The sequence below is a fragment of the Mustela lutreola genome, chromosome 2 (assembly GCF_030435805.1).
Source record: "Mustela lutreola isolate mMusLut2 chromosome 2, mMusLut2.pri, whole genome shotgun sequence".
Lineage (NCBI taxonomy): Eukaryota > Metazoa > Chordata > Mammalia > Carnivora > Mustelidae > Mustela > Mustela lutreola.
In genome coordinates, this window is record NC_081291.1 from 214203487 (window position 1) to 214219030 (window position 15544).

Genomic DNA, 15544 nt, shown 5'->3' on the forward strand with positions numbered 1-15544 from the left:
TCCTCCAGCTGCTAGGAATTGCTGATAAACAGCCCATTCCCTTAGGAGTTGGATTATGTTTGGGGAGAAGAAGGAACATTGTATATTCCTTTTTTTTTTTTTTTTTTTTTTTTTTTTTTTTTTTTTTTCCCTTTGAAGCGGCACAGTGAATCAGGTGGAAGGGAGAAGGACATTGATTAAATGGCTGGATGCATTAAGGATGGAGTAGACCCTCTCGCTTCATTGAAGGAAAGGATTAGAAAGTTCCTGGTGTAACTAGTTTCATTTTGAGACTTAACCGGAAGGCTTTTCCCTTTCGTGAAAAGAAAGCATAAACTATAGATGTGGTCTACAAATCTTAGTAAACTCATATCCGGTGGGGGAAGAATTTTTTTCAAAGATTTTATTTATTTGTTTGAGAGAAAGCAGGGGAGGAGCAGAGCAAGAGGCACAAGCAGATTCCGTGCTGACTGTTGAGCCCGATTTGGGGCTCCGTCCCATGACCCTGAGATCATGACCGGAACCCAAACCAAGAGTCGCTTGCTTAACTAACTAAGCCATCCAGGTGTCCCTGGGGGAAGGTTTTTTTTTTTTTTTATTTTTAAAAAGTACTTCGGCTGTGTCTGCCTAATTCGGTAGTGAGGATGCCCTGGGTTTTAGCTATGGGTGATGATTGTATTTGAGTCATCATTTCTCTGCCCAGTTATGTGGGTTTATTACATCTGTCAGGATCTGTCTTTGACTTAATAGCCAAAGAATCTAAATATGCCACCGTTTTTTGTTATTGTTTTTAAGATTTTCTTGTCCCACGTAGTTCCCCTCTCATTTGTGACCATGTCTGCAGGTAGAATGACAGCTGAGAAAATTGTGGGCAGTTGCTTTTCCTTTTTTTTTTTTTTTTTAAAGATTTTTATTTATTTATTTGACAGAGAGAGATCACAAGTAGGCAGAGAGGCAGGCAGAGAGAGAGAGGGGGAAGCAGGCTCCCCGCTGAGCAGAGAGCCCGATGTGGGGCTCGATCCCAGGACCCTGAGATCACGACCTGCGCTAAAGGCAGAGGCTTAAACCACTGAGCCACCCAGGTGCCCCGGCAGTTGCTTTTCCAATAGTATCTGTGAATCCACACGCTCTGTCTCCCTTCTTTTGTGGCTGGTGGTACGTGTTGCAGGATTAGTGGGCGGAGGAGGATGAGGCTGCGGCTCAGCGTTTGTCCCCGGGACATGGCTAACCGGGCTGAATTAGAATCAGACATGAGAGCTGGCCCTCCCTAGCATCCCCACGGTGTCAGGCCAGGACTTCAAGGCTCTGACATTTTGGCTCTGCTCATCTGGAACTTCCACTCCATTAGCACAAGTAAAGAAAATGGCATATCCTATGTATTTAAGCTGCTGTTTCTTAAGCTGTTGGGATAGATCCCATAAAATGTGATAGGAAACCTTTAACAGAGAGTTAAATCCATGGATTGTAAACAGTTCCACTTAGTAAGGTGATTTTCAGCAGAAATGAGCAAATGTGGAAAATTTTTTGCCAAGGGGCAGGGAGTGAGGGGGGAATAACTCTTTTGGAGTCCTGGCTGATAAGGGAAGAATAATTTTTGCCTCATATTTGGTGACTGTGTATTCTCATTTTCTTTCATTAGTAGAGAAATGTTTCTTTTCTTCATAGGATTAAAATTTTCAGCATTTATTTATTTTTACAGCAGCCACATTGCCAAAGAGCTCTTCCTTTAGTAGATCTGGTCCCGGGTCACAGCTAAACACTAAATTACAGAAGGCACAGTCATTCGATGTGGCTAGGTAAGTGTGCTTGTTTAATATCTTCTATTTTGTAGGATGCCAGTAATTAGTTCTAGATAATGTTACCAGGTTTTATCACATACATGTTACAGAGATGATAAAGAACATGACATTTCTTCGAAAAGCTTTGGGTGTTATTTTTTTAGCAAGGAAAACAAATAGGTACCAGTTTTACTGATGTTTAAACATATTGAAATCGAACTCCAGGTAGGAGGGAAAATAACTATTTTGTATTAATCATTTAAGAGTTTATATATAAAATTCTTTAGATGAAGATTAGAGCCACCGTTTGCCTTATTTTTAAATATATCTCAGATAATCTCATGGCATCTGTGTGGTTTGTTACTGAAACCTTATTTTAAACCACCTTTTGTGAAATGAATTAATTCAGATTAGTGGACGGTCGTTACTAATCAAATACGTGGCCCAATTTTGGGAAAGCTGGTATGACCTTACTGCTTATATTTTGACCGATCTTGGTTTCATATGATCTTTCTTATTTTTATTTCCTTTTACCTCTTAATTTCCCCCTTGCATACTGTTGCACTAGGATGAAAAGTTAAGTCTCTCTGTAAGCCGTCTGAGAACTATTGCAGTTAAAAGGGGACGTAAATGAAGATGTTTCCGTCTTGTCTTGTTTTAGTCCTCCTTCGAAATCTTTCCGAAGTAATCCAAGTCATTCTCCCACTTTAACGAGAAGAGTGTATAGAATGTAGTTGAACAATGTATAACCCTTTATAAAATGATTTAAAGGAAATGCATACACTGAAAAGCATCATGCCGAATGCTGATTTATGCACACTATAGCTCTCGAAAGGCTCACTGTCTTCCCTAAAAGCGACTCCATTCTTCTATGTTGTAGATAAGGAGGAAGCCCAGAGACATTAATCATTTGCCCAGAATAGCCCAACTCTGAAGTGGCAGAGCCAGGAGTTGAACTGAGTTCTTTCTGATGTTAAGGCATGATTTCCTAACCATGGAAGTTTGCTCTGGGAGCTTGGTTTAATGGTGGTGTACTGGTATTTGTGTTCCACTCAGTTAAGGTTGTACTCCTAAGATTCCAGAACATCATTGAGTGTCTGTATGCTAAACACCTCATTAATCCCACTCAGGCCCCACTACCACCTGCAGTTAGATACTGTCTCAGAATTGTGAATGAGGAAGAAAACCCCGAGAGGTTAAAATCCTCACTGATGGTTTACATGTTACCACAAGGCAGAGCTGAGATGTATCTAACACTGAATTCCTTCTTTCTTAGTCTCTCTCTGTTACTGTGCTGAAGTTTGGGGTTTTCTGTGTCTCTTCCACGAGAGATTTTCACATCTGCCTTAAAATTGATTTGTGACACAAGAATGAATAAATAATCAGTGTCAGCAAACATTAATGCTATTAAGACAACTGCTGTTGGGGATTTTTCGGGTAGTCACCTTTTTAATAATTTAAATTTCCAGCAGATTTTTAGAATGTGGCATCTAGTTTTTGGTTACCTGTTAGTGAGGAGTTCAGTGCATTTAAATTTTCAGGAAAGTCTCAGCAGAAAACTTGGACTTGATAAGTATAATCTGGGGCAGCTTCTGTGTGCAACACCCTGTATTTCTGGGGTGCAGGGGAGAGATAATTAGCTTTTGACAAGTAGGCAAGCGTTGGAATCAGCAAAATATTAGTTAGTTTAAAATGAGAGACGTGTTGTGGAATTACTCACAGCAGAATCGATCTTGGTAAGTGTTTTTTATTAAGAAATGTGTAAGAATTGAAAAAGTGGATATAATTAGATACTTTTCAAGTGTTCGGGAGTTGTTTACTATGCTTTATGGAGTGTGTATTACAAATATGAGTGCATAGATAACATATATAAATGATGACTAAGAGATTTAGTTTTTTAAAATTTTGCTTTTTATATATGAGAAATAGATATTTTTGTTGAAATCAAAGGAAATTGCAAATGGGACATTAGTTATAATCTGCCCTGGAAATGGAATGCCATCTTTTACTGAGAGCTTAGCCGTTGTGTTTAAAGTGTCCAGCTTAGACCCAGGCTCTGGCAAGCCATAGGTGATAGTTGTGTGGAACTACCCTGAGACCTGATCACTAAGGAGGTGTAGACCCCACTGACTGCTGGTAGTTGTTTCCATGGCTCAGCAGGGAAAGGTCAGCCCTGGATTGCAGGCCAGAAAGCAAAGCTCCTTCCATTACTAGCCCCTGATTTGCCATGACCCTGGGCATGTTCTGTTCACTCTCCCTTTGTGGGAATCGAAACTCCCCAGAATGAAATGGTTCCCCTTCATTACGAAGTTAATGTATTTTGCTCAATAGAAAGTTATAAATATTAAAGAATGAATATTTTTATTATTTTTTAAGATTTTATTTATTTAACAGAGAGAAAGAGATCACAAGTAGGCAGAGAGGCAGGCAGAGAGAGAGGGGAAAGCAGGCTCCCTGCTGAGCAGAGAAACCTATGTGGGGCTTGATCGTAGGACCCTGAGATCACGATCTGAGCTTAAGACAGCAGCTTAACCTTAACACCGAGCCACCCAGGTGTCTGGAATGAATACCTTTGGAGGAAGTTAATCTGTTTGCTATCAGCATTGCTTTTTAAGCCAAAAGAGAACTGTTCTAGAAGTTTGGAAAAGCCTGGGCACTAGTGTATCACTTCATTGACAAGGAGATTTTTCTTTATTTTGTAGAACCTTTCAATTATGACTGGTATCAATAACTTGGAGCTGTCACTTGGTCTGCTGTGTTTACCCTCGATTCTGTGGGGGAATAAAAAAGCATATCTATTTTGAGAGAAATGTTTCTAACCTTAAAATACAGAAATACTCATTACAGAAAATCCAGAAGTAGTGATTAGAAAGTGAATAAAATGGTAAAGCTGTTTTCTAGAGAAGTTCTTAGTTCACTGGTGTTAAGGAATGTCAATATGTTCCTCATTGTTCATCCTCTTTCCGCAGTGTCCCTCCTGCGGCAGAGTGGGCTGTCCCGCAGTCGTCCAGACTGAAATACAGACAGTTATTCAATAGTCATGACAAAACTATGAGTGGACACTTAACAGGTATTTACAAATGAGAATGAATTTAGTGAAATGTGATTTTGATTCCAAATGCAGATTGCTTCCAGATGTTAAACTATAGATAGTCTCCAAATGCCTTTCTCTATTTGCTTTTTTTCGGAAACAGGGATTTCATTGTCCTTCTTGTCGTGAGTTCTCGTCTACTGATAACGCCACAGTTAAATTTCTTCTCCAGTGCCTCAGGCTTTGAGCTGGGTGCTTCTTGGTAAATGGAAGATACACCCAGGGTCCTGCTGCACAGTGGACACCACTAGCATGCAAATCAGAGTGCTAGCGCAGAAACACTGCTGTAAGCGCAAACTGGTTCAGGTTCTGAAGTCCTGCTTTGTACATGAACTTAAACCTGTCTGCTCAAAGAGCCCGTGTTTAAGGCAGTTTGCAGGCTGAAGTTAATTGGTCAGGGAGTTTTGAATCTGCCTCTGCCACTATCTAGCTTGGAGGTCAGTTTACTTACTTAGATCTTATTTCTTGTACAAGAGGTCAGAGTTAGGTTATATGAACTCTGTGGATTTAAGGAAAGAAAAAAAAAAGAGTTGGTTATCTATATCACTCGAAAGGATTTTACGATACTATCCAGAGGTGTTTCTAATGAGGGCTGCTAAACAATCCAGAATTGTAAAAAGTGTAATTTTAATAAGGAGAATAGATACCTCTGATCTGAACATTGAGAAGGGACGAATTGTAATTGCCCTTTAACAAATACAGAAGGAAGAAGGAAGAGTGGATTTTCCTGCAGTGGAGCAAGATATTTTAAATTTCTGAGTCTTACTATCTTTTTTTTTGTGTGCTATCACTTACAATTGTAATTTTTACTTCCAAAAGAAAAGTTCATCTGTTAAAAAATATCAGGGTTGGGTGAGATTTGGGAGGGTCTCATCTAATCGTGAGCCTTACCCCTAATAGAAGGATCTCAACAGTCTTCTCAAGTAAGTATATATTTATATCCAAGGGGGGGCAACTTGTAATTATACACAAATTTTCTAAATGCCACGCTCACTCTGTTAAAACATAGCTGTCATTTTTGTGCATACTGTGGGAAACCAGTCCTGCTTATTATATAGGCACTGAAGGAATATTCAGTAGTACAGTTTTGTTTTGTTTTTAAGATTTTATTTATTTATTTGACAGAGAGAGAGATCACAAGCAGGCAGGCAGAGACACAGGGGGGAAGCAGGCTCCCCACCAAGCAGAGAGTCTGATGTGGGGCTTGATCCCAGGATCCTGGGATCATGACCTGAGCCAAAGACAGAGGCTTAACCCACTGAGCCACCCGGACGCCCCCAGTAGTACATTTTTAAGTATAATTATACATGGTCTGTTTCACACTAGTGCTTTGTATAGACCCAAAACTATGTTGTCAGTGAATCTGAGAACAATTCTTCTAAGCATAGTTGGTGTTTGCTGTGAATTAATTAAAAGAATATTCCGATGTGACATTGATGCAGCAGTCCTCTTTCTTGGTAGGATCTTCGTTTTATGAATGAAATGCAGTGTCTTCTTCCCAGAGATAATGATGCAGGGTCTTAATATTTAGAACTTTTAATATGTGAGGTAGACGGTAAAATTTGATATATACCTGAATGAGCAGATTTTGTTCATGTTTATCTGCGTATTTAACTCTCTGAGCTTGTGATACGAGCTCGTCCGCTGTGGGAAGTGACGCTAATCTAGCAGCGGCACATTTGACCCCACTGATTACATATTTTATATGTCAATCAAGGTTAAATTTTGTCTCTAATACTAACTGCCATTAATTGAGCATTTTTTACATGTGACCACTCTCTTAAGCTTCATGTTATAGTTCCTTATTTGATGGAGCACAGATTCATAAATCTGGAAGGGACATCTGAAATGAGAAAACTAGGTCCAACGAATGAGGAAACTGCCTGCCCGAATCTCGTGGCAAGTTCTTGGGCACTTCCTGTGCTGACACATTGGGGGTGATTCACCGAGGTCCCTAACTGCTACTGCTTGCTTTGCAAAAACACATCCACTTTTATGTTCTTTTGATGAGGTGCCATTTGAAAAATGAAATAGCTAAAAGCAACAACTTATACTTGGCAGTCTTCCCAACAAAATGGTGACAGCTCTCCATTCCTTCGTCCGTCAGTCATCCTGGGGCCACAGCTTGAGAGTCAGTGATGGATAGAAGACATATTTGTCTCCCTCCAGCACTGGTTTATTTCAACACTCAAAATTTCCCACTGCAGACTTTATCTGATATCTAAGCCCAGTTTCATGCCAGAGGTGAAGATATTTACAAGTGCTTTAAGAAACGAGAGGTGATTCGAAGAGCAGAGTTGGAATTCCAGGCATTTTTTATTGCTAACATAAGAAATGATTGTGATATTAGCCATTTGTGCAGCCTAGAGCAAGACCCCCTTTCTTTTCTTTTCTTTTCTTTTCTTTTTTAAAGTCTATAACAAAACAGTTACAAGAATTGTCCTCTCTTAAGTCCTTCCCCCATAAGACTCTCAGTCTTCTCCGATAGTGGTCCTGTGGAGACAAAGATGCTGAGTTTAGAGACAATAAGTTTCAGTTTTGTAAATAAAAGCCTGATACAAACAGAGATGATAATATGGATCAAAGGGCAGGTTCCATTTTGAAACTTTGATCTTTTACATACTCTTTTTTCATTAAACATCCATTTAACAGAAATTTTATCAAGTCGATGCTGGATTATGCGGTGTGCATTTTTGGTTTTTTTTTCCCCCTCTTTTCATTGGGGCTTAAATTTTCTTGTGAAAAAGCCCCTTGGGTACTAGCAAATATCGTTTAAAGCACTGTGATTGCATGAGATTGCATAGTGCTTTACGTGCACAACATTGGGCTTCCTGGACAGTGATGATTTGCTGATTCATCTTTATATTTTTTCCCGGTTTCTGTTTAGGTCCCCAAGCAAGAACTATTCTTATGCAATCAAGTTTGCCACAGGCTCAGCTCGCTTCAATATGGTAAGGAATGAAAAGTTCCTTGGTTCGTGTGAAGTGGCTCAAATTGGTATGGTTTTATGGGTCTTTAGATTAATACCCATATTTATAGGGGGGGTATAGGAATTATGCTTAATTTTCCTGTCATCTGTGACTATTACCTCTTTTACTCTTCCCCCTTTTTGATTTTGAAAGATACAGAAGCAGAGAGATTAATGAATTCTCTAGAACTCATAACACAGTTTAAAGTAAGTCTCAACTTGTGATCAGTCCTGGTTCCCCCCTCTTTGTTCCTGATTATTTTAAGCCAGATCTTAGTAATTATATTTCATTTTCATCTGCAGATATTTTAGCTTGTATTTCCAAAAGAGATAGGGATTTTTTTCAAGAAGACTAGGATACCAGTAGTCCACCAAAACTTTTTAATAGTAATTCTTATCATTAAGTTAATCAGATACTGACAAGATTCGTTAGACTGGCTCCTAATTTTTTGTTGTTGACTTTTTCAAATCAGATTCTTGTTCAAATTAATCTGTATTTTCCTTCAATTGGTTGACACATCTTTTAAGTGTTCTGTAAACTCCCCCTTTTTCTCTAATCCCCCTGAAAAAGAAAAACCTAGATTGTTTATCCTGTAGTTTCTTCTAGTCTATCTTTTGGTGGTTGGCATCATTTATTCCTGTGTTTCCTGGAGATTGGTAATCAGATCTAGAGCAGATTTTCTCCTCTTCAACATGACGGACCCTTTGGGCCTGATAATTTTTTGTTGTTGGGGGCTGTCCCTTGTATTGTTGTGAGGGGCTGTTCCGTGTATTGCAGGCTCTTCAGTAGCATCTTTGGCCTCCACCTGTTAGATGCCAGGAACATGACCCCCTCCCCCATTTCGACAATGTCTCCATGTGTTGACAAATGCCCCTTGGGGAACAAAATCATCCCACTCGTGAGAACCACTCCTCAGATTCAAGTTTGATTTTTTTTTTTTTTTTGGCAAGACTATATCAGAGATATTACAGTGTACTTTTCATCAGAAGGCACATAAATGTCTATTTCGCAATGACTTCTTTTTCTTTCAGAGGGAGAGGGAGGAAAGGAGGGTGAGGGGTGGACAGAGGGAGAGAGGAAATTTTAAGCAGGCTCCATACGCAGCACAGAGCCCAGTGTGCAGCTCGATCTTACAACCCTGAGATCATGACCTAAGCTGAAATCAGTAGTGAGATGCTTAACTGACTGAGCCACCCAGGTGCCCCTATTTTGTAAGGATTTTTAATAGGCTTTGATTACTTTTTTTTTTTTTTAAGATTTTATTTATTTATTTGACAGAGAGAGATCACAAGTAGGCAGAGAGAGAGAGGAGGAAGCAGACTCCCTGCCGAGCAGAGAGCCCGATGCGGGACTCGATCCCAGGACCCTGAGATCATGACCCGAGCCAAAGGCAGCGGCTTAACCCACTGAGCCACCCAGGCGCCCGGCTTTGATTACTTTAAGTGATTCGAGGTTCATGATTTTGCCATAGGGTCCATTGATACGGTTGCTCTATAAATCAGCCCCTTCACCCATCCTGGTCCCTTCCGCTCTGTATTAAGGGGTCTTCCTTTGAAATAGAAAATAATAATAGACCAGGTAATAAACATAATATGTTAATATTATTACCAGTTACATATTTATAAATATAAAGTTATATTTATCTATAATATTTATATTATAAATACTAGTTAATACGACACATGCAGATCTCTCTAAGTCTGAGTATGTACCAGAATCCTAGGACCCTCTGAAACGTAACCTTGAGAGCTAACACTTATGGAGGCTGATTGGTAGTTCATTACGTGTTCTCATGACACTAGAGTATATTGGAATGCTTAAGTATCTCATTTACAAGCTGCCCTCTTTGGAAAAAATACTTGAGTCTTCTCCTACTAGAATGTTATTATATTCCCTTTCTATACAATAAAAAGATGTTTTAATGAAGTGTTTACAGCCATTATTTAGGCAAGAATGGGGAGGGGGGATTCCCACCTTCCTTCTAATTGTATTTGCCGGGGAGTGGCTGTAGCGGGCCGGGAAGGAGGAGAAGATGAGGAAGAGCAGGCAGGAGTGCGGCATCTGGAAATCCAAAGCTTGAGGGACAGAAAGGAGATCATCGGTTGCCAGGGTCTGTGCGCAAGGCAAAGGGCTAAGAAATGCAGAAGTTTGCCTGGTGATGGAACTGTTCTGTATATTGGGATACACAACGGAATCAGTCAAAACTTGCGGAACTGTACTCTAGAAAGGGCAAATGTCACTGCACGGCTGTTATACCTTATAACAAAAACTGGCTTATGCCACCCAAGGAAATTTCAGATTCAGAGGAATTTCTTGATTTAGGTTATTAGCAAAGCCAGGCTCCCAGTGTCGTATCTGAACGGTTGGCATGCTGGCGGACATCTTGGTTGTCTTACATCCTCTTTTGGCGCCCAGAAGTGATTAAAGTAAAATCCTGTTCTTAGATCCGCTGGAAAAATCTGTTTACTCTTACGAGCTACTAGGGCAAGCTGATTATGAAGAATGGTAGTCATTGAATCTTGTGACTGAGGAGCAGCAAACATCTTGACTCTGGGCTGAAAGCTCTGAAGATCCGCCCTTGGAGGTCTAGATCAGCCATTGGCCAGCTAATCTAAAGGAGTAGAACTTGGCCTGCACCTGTGTTTGTAAATGAAGTTTTATACCCATTTATTTATGTATCTGTGGCTGCCTTCCTGCCACAGGGGCAGAATTTAGTGTGAATAGAGACCACATCTTGTGAAGCTTTGATGTTTACTCTCTTGACCCACTAGTTTGTCGAGCATAGTGTTTAAAGACACATAGAATGTGAGTATGATACATTTTAAATGGGCTGGCAAGGCTTGAGAAGAGGATAATTATAATCATAGTTAACATTTGCTGAGTGCTGGACACCATCCCAACGATTTGGATTGTCTCATTTTATCTTTGCAGCAGTACTACGAAGTAGGTACTATTTTTATAAACCAAGGCCCAGTGAGACTCAACTAACTGGCCTAGAGTCAGAATAAGGAAACAGAACATTTCAGTCTCTTGTGAATAGTAACACATATGCATTTTCATGAAACTAGAATATGGTTATCTTTTGGTTGAATAGGAATCTTTCTGACATTGATCAAGATGGAAAACTCACAGCAGAAGAGTTCATTTTGGCCATGCACCTCATCGATGTGGCAATGTCTGGCCAACCACTGCCACCTGTCCTGCCTCCGGAGTACATTCCACCTTCCTTTAGGTAAGGAACACTTGGCTCTTACAAGAAATTGTGTATCTGGTATGTGAGTTTCAGACAGGGCTTTTTGCTGGCTGTGTCTCTTTTAGTCATTTTTATTCCTGGCAAGGAAATGAAATATCCATGAATTCAAGAAGATGTTCTTATCTAGGTCCTGTGTTAATCTTGGGTGTGTTCTGTTCTTTAAAGTACCTATAGTCTATTAGTAAAACATCAAAAAGTTGTTGATTTTTATACCAATCTATCTAGTCAATGTTTACCAAAAATTTTAGCAGTTAAAGTGAAACCGTATTAACCCATACATAGAAAGTAAGGCAGGGAGATTCTGCCTATGAATTCTACACATCGGTTAAGTAACAAAATATGGGCGGTGTAGAAAATTACAATCAGGAAGATAATTAAAGAAATCTATCCTGGTCTGAAACACAGCTTCAGCGGAGTTGTCAAGAGAGTAGAGCAAAGTCCAGTTGGGAGGAATGTGCCGGGACTCATACCCTCTGCCTTGGTGCACCACACACGCCTCCCTCCCAGACAACGACGGCTCATGGCTTTAACCTTAAAAGACAAGTATGAAATCTTAAACACACAGAATAGAGAAAGAAAGACAAATAGGAATTTCTGTCCTGATGCCGTGCTGGGTGGGGGTAGATCCCCATAAAGGTAAGAGAAACAGTGCCATGGCTGTCAATGGGTGCATGACGCGAGCCGAGAAATCTGGCTGTCGGAAGACACCGTAGCTGGACACTTTGTCCTCAGAGTCTCACAGCTGCACGGATCACTCACTCCAAGAGACTCAAGACTGGAGGCTAATAATGAATGGAGGCATTAATGAAAAGGTAGATTTCTTTAAAAAATGAAGGTAATGGTTTAAGGTGGAACGAACCAGTAAACGAGATGATTTGTTTTAGGGACTGTAAAGTATACTATGTCTTCCCTTGGTGGATCTAATGTTCCATGAAAGGGTAGTGATATCCACAGTGAGCACTTGACTGTGACCCAGGCACTGTTCTAGACCACATGGTGGTGATTCACCAGGTCAGTCCTCTGGAATTGCCCTGATTTTGCTGATGGCTCTAGACATTTGAGCGAGCTGGATGCTCTAGGGTCTGATGATCCTCACATAGCCATTTTTTAAAAACTCTTTGTAAGCGAGGAGGACCAAATCTTTACCTTTTCCTCACTGTAAGTGAAATTTACTCCATGATGTGGCATACTCCTCAACAGTTCTTTTCCATGATTTGCTCAGTTCTACTGGGACTGCTTTCTATGACTCTGATTTTTCTTTTTTTACACCATTGCAGACGAGTTCGATCTGGCAGCGGTGTATCTGTCATCAGCTCAACGGCAGCGGATCAGAGGTTACCCGAGGAACCAGTTTTAGAAGATGAACAGCAGCAACTAGAAAAGAAATTACCTGGTAAGGCTGTCTTTATATCATATTAGAGATGTGCTACCTCTGAGGCAACAGTGGAGGTAAAAATATGTTTAGCTTCTGACATTCTTGCTGTGTTCCTTTAGGTCACCTTAGTCAGAAAGCAGCCGCTCTTGATATGCTTTTGGATTTGAATATATGTAGAGAAAATAAGAACATGATGTACTTGGCTAATGCATCCTTGTTCGTTTATTTATTTATTTATTTTAAGAGTTTATTTATTTATTTGACAGAGAGACTCAGTGAGAGAGGGAACACAAGCAGGGGGAATGGGAGAGGGAGAAGCAGGTTTCCCACTGAGCGGGGAGCCTGATGGGGAGCTCGATCCCAGGACCGTGGAATCATGACCTTAGCTGAAGGCAGACGCTTAACGACTGAGCCATCCAGGCGCCCTCGCTTTGTTCTAACTTTTAAATTAAAATCTGATTATTTACCACTAAACAAAAATTTCATAAATGTTATTTATAAAACACTCAAAATTGGTACACCTTTATGGCGCTTGCTCAGTACGAGCAGGATAGAAATAGCATGTGAAACTGCTTCTTGTTATTTTCTCCTATTGTTATAAGAGAATTGGAAACTTGTTAATGACAGAAAGCTATTTTAAATTTAATATGAACCTATTTTTAAAAACCCTCATTTATAATAATAAACCTATCTCACTATTAAAATGTGCTAAGGTGGCTATGAATTATTAATAAGGAAATGATAATTGATACTAAGAAGCAAGTGAAATTTATTCTGGGAGTCTCTTTATATTAAATACTTTGTCAGTGTTATGTAGCTGCATTTAAAGTGCTGAGTGGTTAATTGACCTACTCAGGACACTAGTTCTTCCAGTTTCCTCTTTCAACTAAGTTTTTGTTTACTGATAAACTTCTTATTCATTTGTTTATTTTTTAAAGTTTTTATTCATTTATTTGACAGAGAGATCACAAGTAGGCAGAGAGGCAGGCAGAGAGAGAGAGAGAGAGGGAAGCAGGCTCCCCACCGAGCAGAGAGCCCGATGTGGGGCTCGATCCCAGGACCCTGAGATCATGACCTGAGCCGGAGGCAGCGGCTTAACCCACTGAGCCACCCAGGCGCCCCTAATAAACTTCTTATTGAAAATGTCTTTGGGGGCACCTGGGTGGCTCAGTGGGTTAAGCCTCTGCCTTTTGCTCAGGTCATGATCTCAGGGTCCTGGGATTGAGCCCCGCATTGGGCTCTCTGCTTGTCAGGGAGCCTGCTTCCCTTCCTCTCTCTCTCTCTCTGCCTACTTGTGATCTCTGTCTGTCAAATAAATAAATAAAATCTTAAAAAAAAAAAAAAAAAAGAATCCGCCTTCAGCTCAGGTCATGATCTCGGAGTCCTGGGATCGAGCCCCTGCTTGTGCCCCCTCTCTCTCCATCTTAAATAAATAAAATCCTACTGCTTGCATTCTTTCTCTCTCTTTCTCAAAAACAGGCTTTAAAGAAAATGTTCTTTATGAAAAGCTATGTGTTGAGTATAGTGAAGAATTTAAATATTAAGAATGTGGTCCATACCCTCTGGAAGGTTATAATATGATTGAGGATGTAGGGCATCCATAGAAACAATCATCAAAGCAGTATATAAGTGCAGTAAATCCCCAAGGACAGATTTACAGATGCACAGCAGAGTTTACTTAATAGATCGTAATAGATCTTAGTAGATCTATATGGAGGAGTTCACAGTTGTTTTGAGACTGGAGATGAATGGAGTCCTTACAAGTGGAAAGGAATAACATTTTGGGAAGATAATAGTGGGAATGAATGGGAATGAAGTCTCAAAGGCAGATAAGGACAGGTATCCTTTGAATTTGTGATTTTCTTTTCCTCTTGGTGGTAGACGTTCGTGTAGAGTTCTGAACAGGAAGTGATGTCAGCAGAGATTTTCATTTGTTCATTCCTTCTTTCCGTGGCCTTGTATTATTTGCCTTTTACAGAGCAGAAATAGGGCCGGATATGTGTAGGGACTTTGAGGTATTTTTTAATTGAGGTAAAATTCACATAACAGGAAATTGATCATTAAAATGTACACAATTCATTGCCTTAGTTTAGGCTGCCATAACAAAATACAGTAGTCTGGGTGGCTTCAGTAGCCGACATGAATTTCTCACACTTCTAGAGGCCATTAAGTCTGAGATCAAGGGCCATCCAGTTTGGTTCGTGGTGAGACTCTCTTTCCAGCTTGCAGATGGCGGCCGCCTTTTATGTCCTCCTGTCCCTTTTCCTTGGTGTGTGTACATGGGGAGAGAGAAGTAGAGCTGTTTCTTTCTTCCTCTTTCTGATACCCATCCACACTGTAGCATGTATCATTACGTCATTCCTTTCTGTACTTGAGAGGGTTTTCAATTTTAAGGTGGGACGGATGCTGCCTCTTCCGCGGCCACTAAAGGAGCAAAAAGCACAAGAAAACCAGAATTCACTTGCTGGGTTTGATCTCTATTCCATGACGGTAACATGTGAAGAAGGTCTTTCTAAAGCAGTCAAGGCCAAGCTGAGAATGTAGGGAGAAGCCAAGAAAGGATGCTCACAGCTACAGATCTTAAGACAACGGGTGAAGTGACAGTTCTTGAAATAGAGAACAGTGGGAATGGCGTGTGGCACAGGAGGGCGATTAGAGCTTCTCTTGTCTGGGTTGGTTCCAAGGAGGAGCATGTGAGAGAAACATGAAATTGAATAGACACTGCTGAAAACATAAGGGACATGGAGGTTGGGATTTTTTTTTTAATATTTTATTTATTTATTTACTTATTTTGAGAGTGAGAGAACGTGCTTGCATGTGGGGGTGCATGCGTGAGCTGGGGGGTGCAGTGAGTGGTGCAGAGAGAGACAGTCTCAAGGAGACTCGTGCTGAGCGTGGAGCCCGAGACAGGTCTTGACCCCATAACCCTGAGATCATGACCTGAGGCGAAATCAAGAATCAGATGCTCAATGGACTGTGTCACCCAGGGGCCCCGGGACTTTTTTTCCCTCCTTTAGAAGGAAAATAAAATGGTTATAAACAGTATGCTAGCTAGGATCAGAGAAAAAAATGATTGGCTGGGAAGTAAGGCTAAAATTC

General features: G+C 40.5%; 1 protein-coding gene across 5 annotated transcripts in view; it reads left to right on the forward strand.

Annotated features, from left to right (window-relative positions):
• The window catches only part of ITSN1 (intersectin 1), a 221217-nt gene that overhangs the window by 95181 nt on the left and 110492 nt on the right, over nucleotides 1–15544 (forward strand). For all 5 annotated transcript variants that reach the window (XR_009351206.1, XM_059164652.1, XM_059164654.1 and 2 more), the window contains exons 7-11: nucleotides 1679–1775; nucleotides 4727–4827; nucleotides 7736–7799; nucleotides 10912–11049; nucleotides 12348–12463. Coding sequence is in view for 4 of the 5 variants with exons in the window: in XM_059164652.1 (XP_059020635.1) it covers nucleotides 1679–1775; nucleotides 4727–4827; nucleotides 7736–7799; nucleotides 10912–11049; nucleotides 12348–12463 (516 nt within the window). In the remaining variant the exon portion in view is untranslated. The remainder of the gene's footprint in view (nucleotides 1–1678; nucleotides 1776–4726; nucleotides 4828–7735; nucleotides 7800–10911; nucleotides 11050–12347; nucleotides 12464–15544) is intronic.